This window comes from Phacochoerus africanus, chromosome 5 (genome assembly GCF_016906955.1).
Source record: "Phacochoerus africanus isolate WHEZ1 chromosome 5, ROS_Pafr_v1, whole genome shotgun sequence".
In the NCBI taxonomy this organism is placed as follows: Eukaryota; Metazoa; Chordata; class Mammalia; order Artiodactyla; family Suidae; genus Phacochoerus; species Phacochoerus africanus.
Window position 1 is genome coordinate 15,800,898 of NC_062548.1, and position 12,811 is coordinate 15,813,708.

At 48.6% G+C, this 12,811-nt stretch overlaps 1 protein-coding gene and 1 long non-coding RNA gene across 3 annotated transcripts in view; both read left to right on the top strand.

The window, feature by feature from the left end:
• LOC125127216 (uncharacterized) overlaps positions 1-8,378 on the top strand; it is a 65,508-nt gene extending 57,130 nt beyond the window's left edge. The window contains exon 3 of the long non-coding RNA XR_007134893.1: positions 8,123-8,378. This is a non-coding gene — a long non-coding RNA (uncharacterized LOC125127216). The remainder of the gene's footprint in view (positions 1-8,122) is intronic.
• An 80-nt stretch (positions 8,379-8,458) lies between these two features.
• Positions 8,459-12,811, top strand: part of AUTS2 (activator of transcription and developmental regulator AUTS2) — a 28,187-nt gene continuing 23,834 nt past the window's right edge. Inside the window, exons 1-3 of one of the 2 annotated variants that reach the window (XM_047779916.1) lie at positions 8,459-8,573; positions 9,841-10,094; positions 11,500-11,741. In XM_047779916.1, the coding sequence (XP_047635872.1) occupies positions 10,001-10,094; positions 11,500-11,741 (336 nt within the window). In that variant the 5' untranslated portion in view covers positions 8,459-8,573; positions 9,841-10,000. The remainder of the gene's footprint in view (positions 8,574-9,840; positions 10,095-11,499; positions 11,742-12,811) is intronic. The other variant, XM_047779917.1, reaches the window with a different exon arrangement.

Genomic DNA, 12,811 nt, shown 5'->3' on the forward strand with positions numbered 1-12,811 from the left:
CCTTGTATGAGGTGGAAACATGGGGAGGATTACATATGACCTTGACCTTGACCCTCCTGGGTTTTTTTTATAAAGACTTTTTTAATGCCCCTATCTCCACCCCAGTAGATCCCAGCCTCTTTTTCTCATTCTAATTTTGGTCCTGCATCAGCATGGTCCTTCATTGCTCTTGCTTGCCAGAGACCCCCCAAAAAAAAGAAAGAAAGAGAGGAAGGAAGGCAGACAGACAGACAGAAAGAAGAAAATAAATAAATGTCCGTAGGCCCCTGTTGACCTGCAGGGGTGCCTTGTCCTGTAGGCAGAAGCCATTCTGATGGGCTCTGGTCTGAACAGCCAAGCCAGATTCCCTCCTCAAAGGCAGATTTTTGGTCTTAAGGCATCAGGCACGTAGGCATCCCCCTAAAGGATGGACGCTTTTTGGTGTGAGATTTACGAGGAGCAAACTTGAATCAGGTTGAAGTAGGCTCAACTGCAGTCTCTTGACTTTTCTTTAACCCCTGTCAGATTAACCCCTATCCTCGGTTAATCTGGTAACTAGATGCTATCCAAACGAGCCTCTGTAATAACAGCAGCCTCTAATCTGCTGGGCTCCACACAGCTTTCCCCGTAGGCTGCTGGTGTTTTGGCAGATGCGATGGCTATTTTTTCCTTTTTAGGATTCCGCTTTTACTAGGAACCCCGGAGGCCCTCAGAGATTTGCGAGACAGACTTCAGCCCAGAGCTTAGCCTCCCAGATGGTAATTAATGTTTACACAAAATGACAAGCACAAAATGGAATCTCTTTGAGCCCTGCCAAGCACCCATCATTCCCCTGATCTCCCACTCTTGCAGTGTTTGAAAATTAATTTGCCTTGAACAAACAGTGGGCTTTCCTCTATTTATTTGTACAGTTTCAGTGACCGAGAAGAAGAGCTGTAAGGCTGAATGTCATCCCTCCATTCGTTCGAGTAATTGAATCTGCTAATGGAACAAACCGGTCTCTGTTTAACGATTTGAAGAAAAGAGAGGAGGAAAATAAAGAGAAGTGTGTTAGAGAAGGGAGATTATTTTCGGTGAAACACCTTTGGTGTGTAGTTTAGAGATAGTACCTAAAACATGGGGGTGTCCAAAGTATTGGCAAGTGAATTCAGGAGTGCTGCTTCCATTTTAATAAGTATATACAGGGAGTTCCCATTGTGGCTCAGTGGGTTAAGAACCTGTCCTAGTGTCTGTGAGGATGCAGGTTCGATTCCTGGCCTCGCTCAGTGGGTTAAGGATCTGGTGTTGCTGCAAGCTGCAGTGTAGGTCACAGATGCGACTCAGATCCATTGTTGCTGTGGCTGTGGTGTAGGCTGGCAGCTGCAGCTCCGATGGGACCCCTAGCCTGGGAACCTCCGTATGCCACGGGCATGCCCCATTCTAGATGATGAGGACCAAACATTTAGAAAGATATAGATGGGTGGGTGGGTGGCCAATGCCCCACATGTTTTTTTGGGGGTCTTTAAGGCTCATTCATATTTGCTACAAGAACGACCTTGTAGTAAGTAAGCCTATTAGGGGCTGTCTAATCACGTATAAAGACCAAAAGCAGAAATATGTCTTGGGGGGGGGTTTCTTCGCCTCCCCACCTCCTCCTCCGTCTTCTCCATCATCTATCCTCACCCTTTCCTTTCTGTTCTGATAGACCAGTTAGGACCAGTTAGAACCCTTGAGAAGCTGATGAAAGGTTAATGCGTACAGTCCTGTCTTCGTGTCTGAGAGAGAAATACTTATCTGTCTTTCGGGTAGAGAACTTTTTAAAAGATTCTATCCAGTAGGTAAAGTAGTTTAAAGAGACTTGAACAGTCACTTTCCCAATTGACTTCTTTCTGTGGTAGCTGTGTATTGTCCATGAAGGAACTCTTAAAAATATAATCCTTTTCTTTTCTTTTGCAACAGTAATACCTATTCACTACAGAAAATTTGGAAAGTTTTTTTTAAAAGCACAAATTTAAAAATCCCAGTCACTGGTTACTTCTGATTGAGGGGATTACAGTTAAGTTTGATGCATCTTTCTAAACTCTTTTGGTGCATGTATGTAGCATTTACACAAATAATTTATAAAGTATTGAAACCATATTGATAATAGTGCTTTATTTTTCTTAGTAGTAATTTTGTCGTGATATATTTTCCATGAAATTAAATCTTCTTCTATAATAGTTTTGGGAATATTGATCATATTACTTATTTTGTGCTATACATTGTGGAAAGCACTTAACATAATTCCCACAACCACCTTTTGAGGTAGTTGCCATGTTTTTGCAATAAGGTTTGGGACTTCTAGAAACATAGCACCCCATCACAGGAACATAATGTATCAAATCTCGGAGTTCCCGTCGTGACACAGCAGAAACCAATCTGATTAGGAACCATGAGGGTTGTGAGTTTGATCCCTGGCCTTGCTCAGTGGGTTAAGGATCTGACATTGCCGTGAGCCGTGGTGTAGGTCACAGATGTGGCTCGGATTCTGCGTTGCTGTGGCTCTGGCATGGGCCAGTGGCTACAGCTCCGATTTGACCCCTAGCCTGGGAACCTGCATTATGTGGTGGGTGTGGCCCTAGAAAAGACAAAAAAAAAAAGAAAAGAAAAACCATGCAAAAAATTATTTTGTGTTTCTATGCAAAAGCAGTTAGCTTCAAGGTGTTTCAGCTGCACAGATGATCAGCGGGACTTTAGAAAGTGAACCGAGACACTGTGCGGGGTTTACCTTCTTATCACAGCGCATCCAGTCTCCCAGAGAGCCACCAATACCCTCCAGTCATGGTGACAGCCAAGTTTCACATTTTGAAAACTCTCCCAAGGAGAGTGGTCTCCGCTTTTGTAGCTTAACCTTTAACTAGCGCTCTGTCTCTCTCTACTTATTTATTTATTGTTTCATCAAACCCTTGAACACAGATTCTCAAAGCATTTGGAGGGATATGTTTCTGAAAGTTTATTATAGGCCCTATAATTTTCTTGTTGGGCTCGTTCCCAGGTGTTAGATGATTTTGGTTATTATAAAGGGAATTCTTTTTTATTTCTTATTCACTATTGCTGGTGTGTAGAACAGGGCAGAGTGTTTGTGGGTTTTCTTGGATATCTTACTGAGCTGCCTTATTACTTCTAATATTTTTTCAGCTGGTTGTCTGTGTTTTCCAGCTAAATGATTATGTTTTTTGTAAACAGCAGTTTTGCCTCTTACTTTTGTTGTATGTTTGTGGTTGGTTTTCCATTTAAATGACGGGAATCACTTGCTCCTTACAGGTTTAGTCCACATTATCTAAAACACTAAATGGAACTAGTACCTTTTCTGGGTTGATATTGAGTCATTTTTCAGTTCATGATGAGGTTTGTTTGCTTTTAAGTCAGTTTTAGGGACATATTTTTTCTCAAAATCCACTTATTTTATTTTATTTTATTTATTTATTTTGCTTTTTAGTGCTGTACCCATGCGGCATATGAAGCTTCCCAGGCTAGGGGTCAAATCAGAGCTACAGCTGCCGGTCTATACCATAGCCACAGCAACTCAGGATCCAAGCCGCAACTGCAGCCTACACCACAGTTCATGGCAACTCCATATCCTTCCCTGATTGAGGCCAGGAATTGAACCTGCATCCTCATGGATCCTAGTGAGGTTTGTTAACCGCTGAGCCACAGCAGGAACTCCTATTTTAAAAGTTATAAACATGAGCATTCTATTTTCTTATTTTACACATGCCTATTCCTCATAACACTTATTCAAATTCTCAGTTTTGTTTGCTTTGCTTTTTTTCCCTTGCTCAGACTGTTTTTAAACATAAGACAAATTTCGCAAATCCTAACAGGTAACATGATCACATAATTCCCAAATTTAAATACACATGCAGGTAGGCAGTAAATATCTCCCTCTCTCCCAGTCACCTGTCTCCCGATCTCCCTCCTCCCCAAGCCCTGGAACAGGTAACCCCCTGCTGTTAGTTTCTTGGGTGTTCTTCCAGAGCTTCTTTATATATAAGGTAAAATGAATACATATAATTTTTCTTCCATTTGTCATAAAAGCTTTTGTATGCTCTAGTTGCACACACAGAGACCTCATTACCTGTGCAGCTGCAGTCTCTTCCACTGTCTAGGTGTATCGAATTTATGTGGAACCGGTCCCCTCATGATTACATTTGAGTTGTTTCTAAACAAGCCATTCAAACCAGGATGTTGTGTCACTGTGTCTATAGACCAAATTCTTAAGCACCAGGTCAAGGGATCTTCACTAGTCTTTTGGCTAAATGTTGACACATTGTCCTCCACCAAGGTTATCGGGTTTAATTCAGCCAGTAAAGTGAAAGAGGGAACTTGGATCCACTTTATATCAAAATCAAGCCCATGTGTTGTTAATCTTCCCTTAAATTTTTCACACACTTATTGTGTTTGAGTCAGGTGTGTTGAGATATAATTTACAGGCAGTACATTCAGCCTTTTTTACCGTACAGGGTAATTTGAATTTGCATATCTTTTATTACAAGCATGATGTTATTTTTACAAACACAAAAGAGAAATTTTAAAACCCCAAATGTAATGAATAAAACTTCTAAATAAGACGAGTCAGTGTACATGTTCATATTTCTTCTAGCCTCAGCACGTTTCATCCTTTGGCACATTCAGAGCTCACTGAGCAATACTAAAAAAAAAACTTTTTTTTTTTTTTAATGTGTTCTTGCCAATTTTGGAAAAGCACAGTAAGACAAATGGACTGTCAGGATGGAAAAGCTTAACTGGGAAGATGCATTTGTTGAATAATTGAAAGGAAGAGGAAATGCATTACCGATTAGCCACAAAAATGCATGACGCCTAATCCGTGCCTCAGGAGCCTGAGAGGCCCGTGTAAACGGGGTTAAAACTGTGTCAGCCCCAGAGTTCTTACCCACCTTCAGATCTGTCGCTGCCTTGCTCATAAGTTGCAGCACCTGCATTGATGGGTGGACGAGAGCTTTCAGATTTAGCTGCAGGGCCATGTTCCAGCAACTCTTTGTCACTCTCCTAACCCTTTGCACTGTCTGGCCTTCCTCAAATATTTTAACCCAGTCCTGGGTTTATCATGACCTGCTTTGTTTGGGGGTTTTTGCTTCTCAGGGGGCAACACTGTGTAAATGAGAGAACTGAGTGGTTGGAGAGTTAGGACAAGAACTGTGCATCTGGCGCGGTAAACAGCAAGCAAGCTCTTCACTGGCTTGAGTAACACCCTTGCTGATCCTACCTGGGAAATTTTCGGCAAGGTTGACTCTGGAGCCCCACTCACCCCCAGAGCTCCTGAACCTGAATCTGCATATTAATCGGACTTGCAGGGGGTTCCCAGGTTAAAGTTTGGGAAGCGCCGGGATGCTGTCCCAGGTTCTGGTCTTCTTCCAGCCTTCTGTTCCCTCAGCCATTCATCACCACCAATAGCACTGTCCAAAGTTGAAGGGTTCCCTAGCGAGGTTTTCACTTGCCTGTGTACCTCGTTGATGGCCACTGATGGCCACAAGTCCAGAGTCTTGGCATCACTCCTCTGAGTCTAGCTGGGTTTGGGGTGGTCCTGAGACAATGGGGTAACATAATAAGCACCAACTTCATTTGCCTTTAGGGAGCCTTGGGAAACAAGCCCCAGCCTGCACCGTGGCTTCTGCAGACTTGGCTGTGTTGCCCAAATTCTAGAGGCTTATCACATAAAGGACAAGGAGATAAATACAGTTGCGCTAGATAGACAGGAGTACATTTAACTGATAACCTCTGGCTGGTGTCCCTTGGGAAGGAAACTGTCTTTTGTATCAGAGAGAAACTTTGGATGTGATTTTTTTTATTTTTTTTATTTTTTTTGGCGGCCGGGGGGGGGGGAGTCATGAATATAAATTTAAACAACCAAATAGAAAATATTTATGTATTTATTCCTCACCGTCCCTGTCCAGAGAGGACAAAGCAGTGCAAAAGAATAGGAATGTATTCCATTTTGTATGTGTGCCATATTTGTAAATGCATAATAATCCTCAGTCAGCTGTCAGAGAGGAAAAGCCTGCTTTTGCACGAGGAAGTTCTTTTTTATTTTGTGCCGTTAGGATTTCCGGGGTGTTAGTGCTTTCTGCCCCAGACCTAACTAACCATCCTGCTTTGTAGGAAGCCTGTGGTTTTCAGTGAGCTTGTATAATTGCTTGCTATGGAAAAATCATATGCAAATGAAAGAAGCAGCAGTGAGGAAGAAGCAGAGCCTGCATCCCTAGAGCTGGGTGTCTGCAGATAAAGGGTCTTTCTTTTGTGACGTCGGAGTTCTTGTGGCCCAAGTGGGGATGTGTCCACATCATGAATCCCGATGCAGTCTCTCAGCCCTAAGGTTTTGGGAATTCATAAAATGTCAGTTTATCCTAAGTAAAGATCTTCCTAGGAAGGTTCTGAAAACAACACTGGAGAGAAACAGGGCGGGGGTGGGGGACGTCCGAAGTCCAGAATTACTTTTCACCAGAGTTATCGGATGCTTTAATCCTTTCGTACATGAACCGTGGGAATTGGGGGCTTTCTTGGCATCCTGTGGGTGTGATTGTTCCAGACTGGCCTTTGGGATGTGAGGATAGCCAAGGTCATAGGAGCCACAAATGTGCTTTATCTCTACACCCCCTGTTTATGTCTGCTTTGGTGCATGTTACAGGTTGAATCTGCTTTACCAGAACAACATTGAAAATAATGGATGGCTTTGATGCACCTTGCAGGGAAGAAAAAAATGACAAGTATCCTCAGAGGACAGCAACAGAAATTAATAGGACCAGTGAGACTATAGTGTATTTTTCACACCTGTTAACAGTGAGAAGAGAAAGCTCAAGCCCAAAGTAGTTAATTTAGGAATCTCTGAAACCTATCCTCTTATCACAGCGGATGGCACCCTATTCTCTTCCTCGTGCTAAGCTGTCTGTAAATAATGAGAAAAGGATGGATTTAGTTTTAGCACAAAAATGTGAGAAAGGTAATTTTCCCCCCACATGTATGCAAAAGTACTGTTGGGGACATGTGACCTCAGCTGGGATCCTCTTTACTCCTGCTGAAGGGCGCAAGTGCTCAAAAAGTGCTGGTGTAGAAGGAAGTCCCCCCCATTAGTCCCTAAGGCAGGTGGTACATCTGTCCCTTTCCCATTGGTCAGGTCAGGGCGCACATTCTTCTCCGTTGGCTCATTTGGAACAAACTGTTGCTGGGAGAAGAGGGAAAAGGAAAGCGGAGGAGGGTTTCTCAGAAGCAGGAGGAACAAAATGGAGTAACCAAGGCTACCTTTGATAGAAAGGATGTATGTTAATTCTCATAGTACTTACTCCTAAATCGAGTCACCTCTTTATAGGTAATTCCGTGTTTGTCTTTCATTATTCTGTTAGAGGATTTTATGGAGTTTGATTTATAAGGTAATCAAGTAACCCCTATACTAGATGGGGCATGGATCTTTTGACCTTCGGAGGGAAGCATCTTTTTAAAATTCATCTAGGAGCATCTGTGGTCTCTATTTTTTTAGTGACTGTATATTTTACTTACATTTCACATCTCATCCTAGTCCCAAGGTCCAGGGTCACCCCTCTTACCCTCACTTGACTAAATACTCCTCCAGTGGTCCAGGGGCAGTCCTTTAAAAACTGTGTAATTGACAGGAAACGGATCCAAACACTGGTATCATCAGTGAGCTAGTAGGAGGCCTGCCCTTTGACCACAAGTTTAGCATTGCTCAACAGAAAATTATTTCTCCGAATGTCAGGCTTGCTTCATCAGTGAGATTGGCCTGCGGGGAGGAGGCCAGGCAGAGAAGAAACGTTTGCTTCTGTGGGCTACTGAGAACTTCCCCTGTATGGTCAAGAACTGTATTTGTTTTAAAAGGGGGAATCAACTTGTCCGCTCTTGTTCCTGAATTGTCATATAAAAAGGCTTTGCGGAGATGAAGAGAGGCATTCATTTTCCAGCTCTGGTGGCCTCAGCTGCTTTCTGGAAAGCAGGCTCCTCTGGCCGGTTGGCCTGTCCCCTCCCCCTCCCCCCAGGGGCACAGCAGCGCCCTGGGACCAGGCGGTGTCCTGTCGTGGGGCGCTGATGACCTGGGTCTGGGGGTGGCTTCCACTCACGTGTCTGCCTGTGCTTTTCTCTGCTCCCGCCCACACAGATCCGGAGCTCGGTGTCGGCGCGCTACCCGAACACGACGGCCACGATGCAGGGCCCATTGTCCCCAAGATATCGGGTCTAGAGAGGAGCCAGGAGAAGAGCCAGGACTGCGGCAAAGAGCCCATCTTTGAGCCCGTGGTGCTGAAAGACCCCCGTCCTCAGGTCCCGCCGCCGCCGCCCCAGCCCCAGGCGGAGCCCCCGCCCCGAGCGCCTTCTCCGGACCCCGCCTCGGGGCCGCGCGCTGAGCCCCCGCCGCCGCCCCCGCGCCCCGGCGCCCAGCCGCCCGCGCCCCCGGAGGCCCCGCCGCAGCCCGCGCCGCCCCCGCCGGCGCCCCGGCCGCCCCGGCCTCAGTCCCCCGGGCCGCTGCCGCCTGTGCAGGCCCACCCCTCCCAGGGCCTCCCCCAGCCTCTGTCCGCCTACAACAGCAGCAGCCTGAGCCTCAACAGCCTCAGGTGAGCCACCCTGGTCGCCTTCTGGGACGGGCGGTGGGTGCGGAATCCCACCAGGGCTGGAATTAGTTCCCTTGCTGGACACGTGGTTACTGGGTCCTCACTGAGGCAGGGGCACAGGACAGGGAGGGGCCCGCGAGGCGGGTGAGCCAGGGTCTCTTGGGACAAAGGTCGCATTGGGGTGGGCTGGGCTGGGTGGGGAAGTGAGGACACTGTTGGGAACCAAAATATCTGCAGAGGCTCCTGAGCAGGTGAAGGCAGGATGGAGAAGGCCCCAGGGAGGGGGAGTTGAGGGTGCCTTGCTGGGAGCCCCTGGTCCCTGGGGAGAGGCGGGGACTGGAAGCTCCCAGGGACATGGCCCGATATTCAGAGAGTCTTAGGAGGGAAGCTGTGTGCCTCTTGGTCACGTCTCCCTGCCACTCCAGGGGCAGGAAGATTGGACCAAGGAGTGCTCTGGTTTGAGGAGTTTGTATTGCGATTTACTTCCTCCTGGTGGGTCCCAGAGGCAGAGAAGAAGTGCAGAGTTCGGGGAAAGAGAAGTTCCTCTGTAGAGATCCAGGCCCTCTTCTGTCTTGTCTTTGCCTAATTACAAAGGAAAGTTGTAAAAATAGCACAAGGACACCCGTGGCACGGGGCCCATCCCTGCTTGTCCCAAGGGTTGTCATTCTAAGCTGTCACACGTGGCATCTTTGGCACTGTTTTCCCTGCGACAGCCTGGTGACTGTGGCGGTCCAGGGCTATGCTTTCTCCTGTCTGTGACAGGGGAAGGAAACTGCCTTCTCAGGGGCCAGGACCATCCTCTGCTCCTGAGGCCACTTTTGTGGCCCCCAGACCATAGAGGTGACAGGGCCCCTGAGCTCCGTGGCCCAGCTTCCCTGGAGCATGCAAGGTGCGCCCAGGTCACTGTGCTAACTCCTGTCTATTGATGCTGTTGCTTTGCAGGAAACAGGGCTGGTGCAGGATGGGAGGGCGCAGGACTGGGTAGGGACAGAGGGGAATGGAGCTAAGTTTTCGGCAGAATTAGCTGTCTGGATAGGACGCTGGGCGGCAGCTCTGGAGCGGCAGTTCCTGTCCTGCTGTGCCTACAGTCGGGGGGGCAACTTTAGAGGAGCTGCGACTTCAGCAGAGACTCTGTGTGCACAGGAGAGGGTCTGGAAGAGGGTGGAGCAAGAAAAAAAAGTGTCCTGTTGAAAGGCTTTTTGGGCAAGGAGATAGGCTTTTTTTTTTTTTAATAAATTGCATACTTTTTTTTTTTTTAATATTCCAACAGCAGTAGCAGAAGCAGCACTCCAGCAAAGACTCAACCCGCACCCCCTCACATCTCCCACCACCCCTCGGCCTCCCCATTCCCCCTGTCACTGCCCAACCACAGCCCCCTGCACAGCTTCACGCCCACCCTCCAGCCCCCCGCACACTCACATCACCCCAATATGTTTGCCCCTCCCACTGCTCTGCCTCCTCCACCACCTCTGACATCAGGGAGTCTGCAGGTGCCTGGACACCCGGCCGGGAGCACGTACTCAGGTAGGATGGAGGAGCAGCCTTGCTTCCCGGGGTTCCCTCTCTCCCCGGCCAGAGGCCTCCCCAGCTGTCTGTGTTGTCCCTGGTTGCTAGGTTTTAGCCATCCACGGTTTTCTGTGTTATTGTGTGTATTCTTGTAATCTTCCTCTAATCCTGTGTGGGCTGAGATGCAGCAGAAATATGTATCAACACCCTTCCCAGCCTAGCACAATCGGGGGAACTGGACGCTGCCAGAGAGAACCGGTCTTTGAAGTCAAGAGGCTTTTCCAGCCAGGTCCACCCGTGGAGCAGTGCCGCACAGACTGTGCCCTGTTATGTGGTCTCTCTGTAGAGTGGCAGAAGCTCTCCAAGGCCCATGTCTGTTTCAGGCCGGCATCCTACATCACATCCTCCTTTACAGGATCTGTTTTAGTTGAATCCCTTGGGTGGGGAAGGTGCACTTTCTGAGGCAGTATATCCCAAATTTTTAAGGACACACCTGGTGTTAGACACTGGGTCTTCTCCTCCTCCCCTGGGTTAATCAGGCCAGGTGTCCCAACTTTGGGTCCATCGTGGCCAAGTCTGCCCACTGACACAGCTGTAGAGCAGAGGTTTACCCTGGAAGAGGGCATGAGCGCTCTGCCATGTCAACAGCTCACCTTCATTAGTAAACCCGTCACTGTTTTCTCTCTGTCTCTCTGTCTCTCTCTCTCTGTGTCTCTCTGTCTCTCTCTCTCTGTCTCTCTCTCTTTTTTTTTTTTTTTGTCTTTTTAGGACCACACCTGCGGCCTATGGAGGTTCCCAGGCTAGGGGTGGAATTGGAGCTGCAGCTGCCGGCCTGTACCACAGCCACAGCAGTGTGGGATCTAAGCTGCATCTGCAACAGCTCACGGCAACGCCGGATCCTTCACCCACTGAGTGAGGCCAGGGATGGAACCTGCGTCCTCGTGGATACTAGTCAGGTTCCTTACCATGGAGCCACCATGGGAACTCCTCAGTTACTGTTCTTAAGCACTTAAATAGCTTCATTTCTTTAACCCTCAAAACAAACCCACAGTCCAGGCAATATTATGGCCCCCACATGAGAGATGTAGAAACTAAGACACAGATGGGTGGCTCACCACGCCCAGGGTCACTCCCCTGGTAGTAGCTAAGCTGAAACTTGACCTCTGGCTGTCCGTGCACCACACCAATGGACCACCTGTCCCCAAAGCCGAGAGGCTGGACGGGGAACAGAGTTAGTCTGTAACTAGTACCCTCCCCCTGGTGGGCATCCCTTCCCACAAAGGGCCCGGCCGCTCCCCGGAGAGCCTGGCACCCGTGCCCTCGGGCCCGGTGCCCTCTGTCCGCAGCTGCCGGGATGTCCCGTTCTGAAGGACATGACCGCCCCGAGGAAAGATGTCACCCTCTCCCTCTTCTTCTCTTCCAGAGCAAGACATCTTGCGACAGGAACTGAACACGCGTTTCTTGGCCTCTCAGAGTGCTGACCGCGGGGCCTCCCTGGGCCCTCCGCCCTACCTGCGGACCGAGTTCCACCAGCACCAGCACCAGCACCAGCACACGCACCAGCACACGCACCAGCACACCTTCACGCCCTTCCCGCACGCCCTCCCGCCCACTGCCATCATGCCGACGCCAGCACCTCCCATGGTGCGTACCCCAGGCAGAAATGTGAGGATAAGTAGAGCCCGACTCTCTTTTTACGCAGCACGGGGAGGGGGGTGGCACGGATGGGGCGTGACAGCCACGTGGGGGCCCCCTTGGCCTGGCCCGTCTTTGCTGGAGAGGCAGGGAGGCACCCCACTCAAGGTAGCCTGGACCCGGGGCCTAAAGGGGGCGCTCTTTTCTAGACCATGTTTCCCAGCTCTGTGGGCGGACTTTATTCTCGATGCCCCGAGCACGGTCGCATCCAGCATCGGCACATAACCTTCTCGGGGAGTTTTGTTTTCTTGAGCATCCTGGGGGCACCCACACGCATCTGTCCGTGTTTTGCACTGGCAGATAAATGCTCACAGCATCCTGGGGAGCCCAGAGAGGGCCAAGGAGGGGAGGGGGCTGGCGGGACCCTGGGATGGACGGCATTGGGTCCCCCGCTTCTCTTTCGGGTGGTTTCCCAAACACACTTGGTCGGAGGAGCTGTATTTCTGGTACTTCCTAAGACAGCGCCCGCGGTGCGGTGTTGCGCCCTGTCAGCACGTGGTCAGGGAACGAAGTGCCCTCCAGGGTCCCACCTTGGCCTTTGTGGTAAGAGGGGCCCTGGCAGTGGCCTGGTCTTGGCCTTGACTAGGGACTGGCAGGTGCCAGGAAGGCCAAGTTAGGATTGTTTGTTTTAACTTGGGAACTGGAAGGAATAGTAGCATTGTTAGGATGCTGACTTTTCGGAGATGGAGTCGTGTCCACAACAGTGACCCTTAGAGTGTTTTGCCTATTTAATTATAATATTCCAGGACATAGCTGAGTTTAAGGCAACTCCTAGAGGCCTTGTGAGAGGAGATTGGAATTCCAGGGTTCACCGAACTTGGCATCCTCTCCCCACCTCCCCCATTTTGTTCAACTAAGTTGTTTTTTAATACGTATTTTTTAGTTTATTTTATCAATTTTTATTTAGTAGATTATTAGAGCTAAGGCCTTGGGACCAAAATTTTTTCCTGTGATGAATCCTGTATCTTTTTTTCTGGATTTAGTGTGTACTTCTCAACAGTTAGATTTTTGTCTTTATTTTTGGCCACAGCATATAGCGG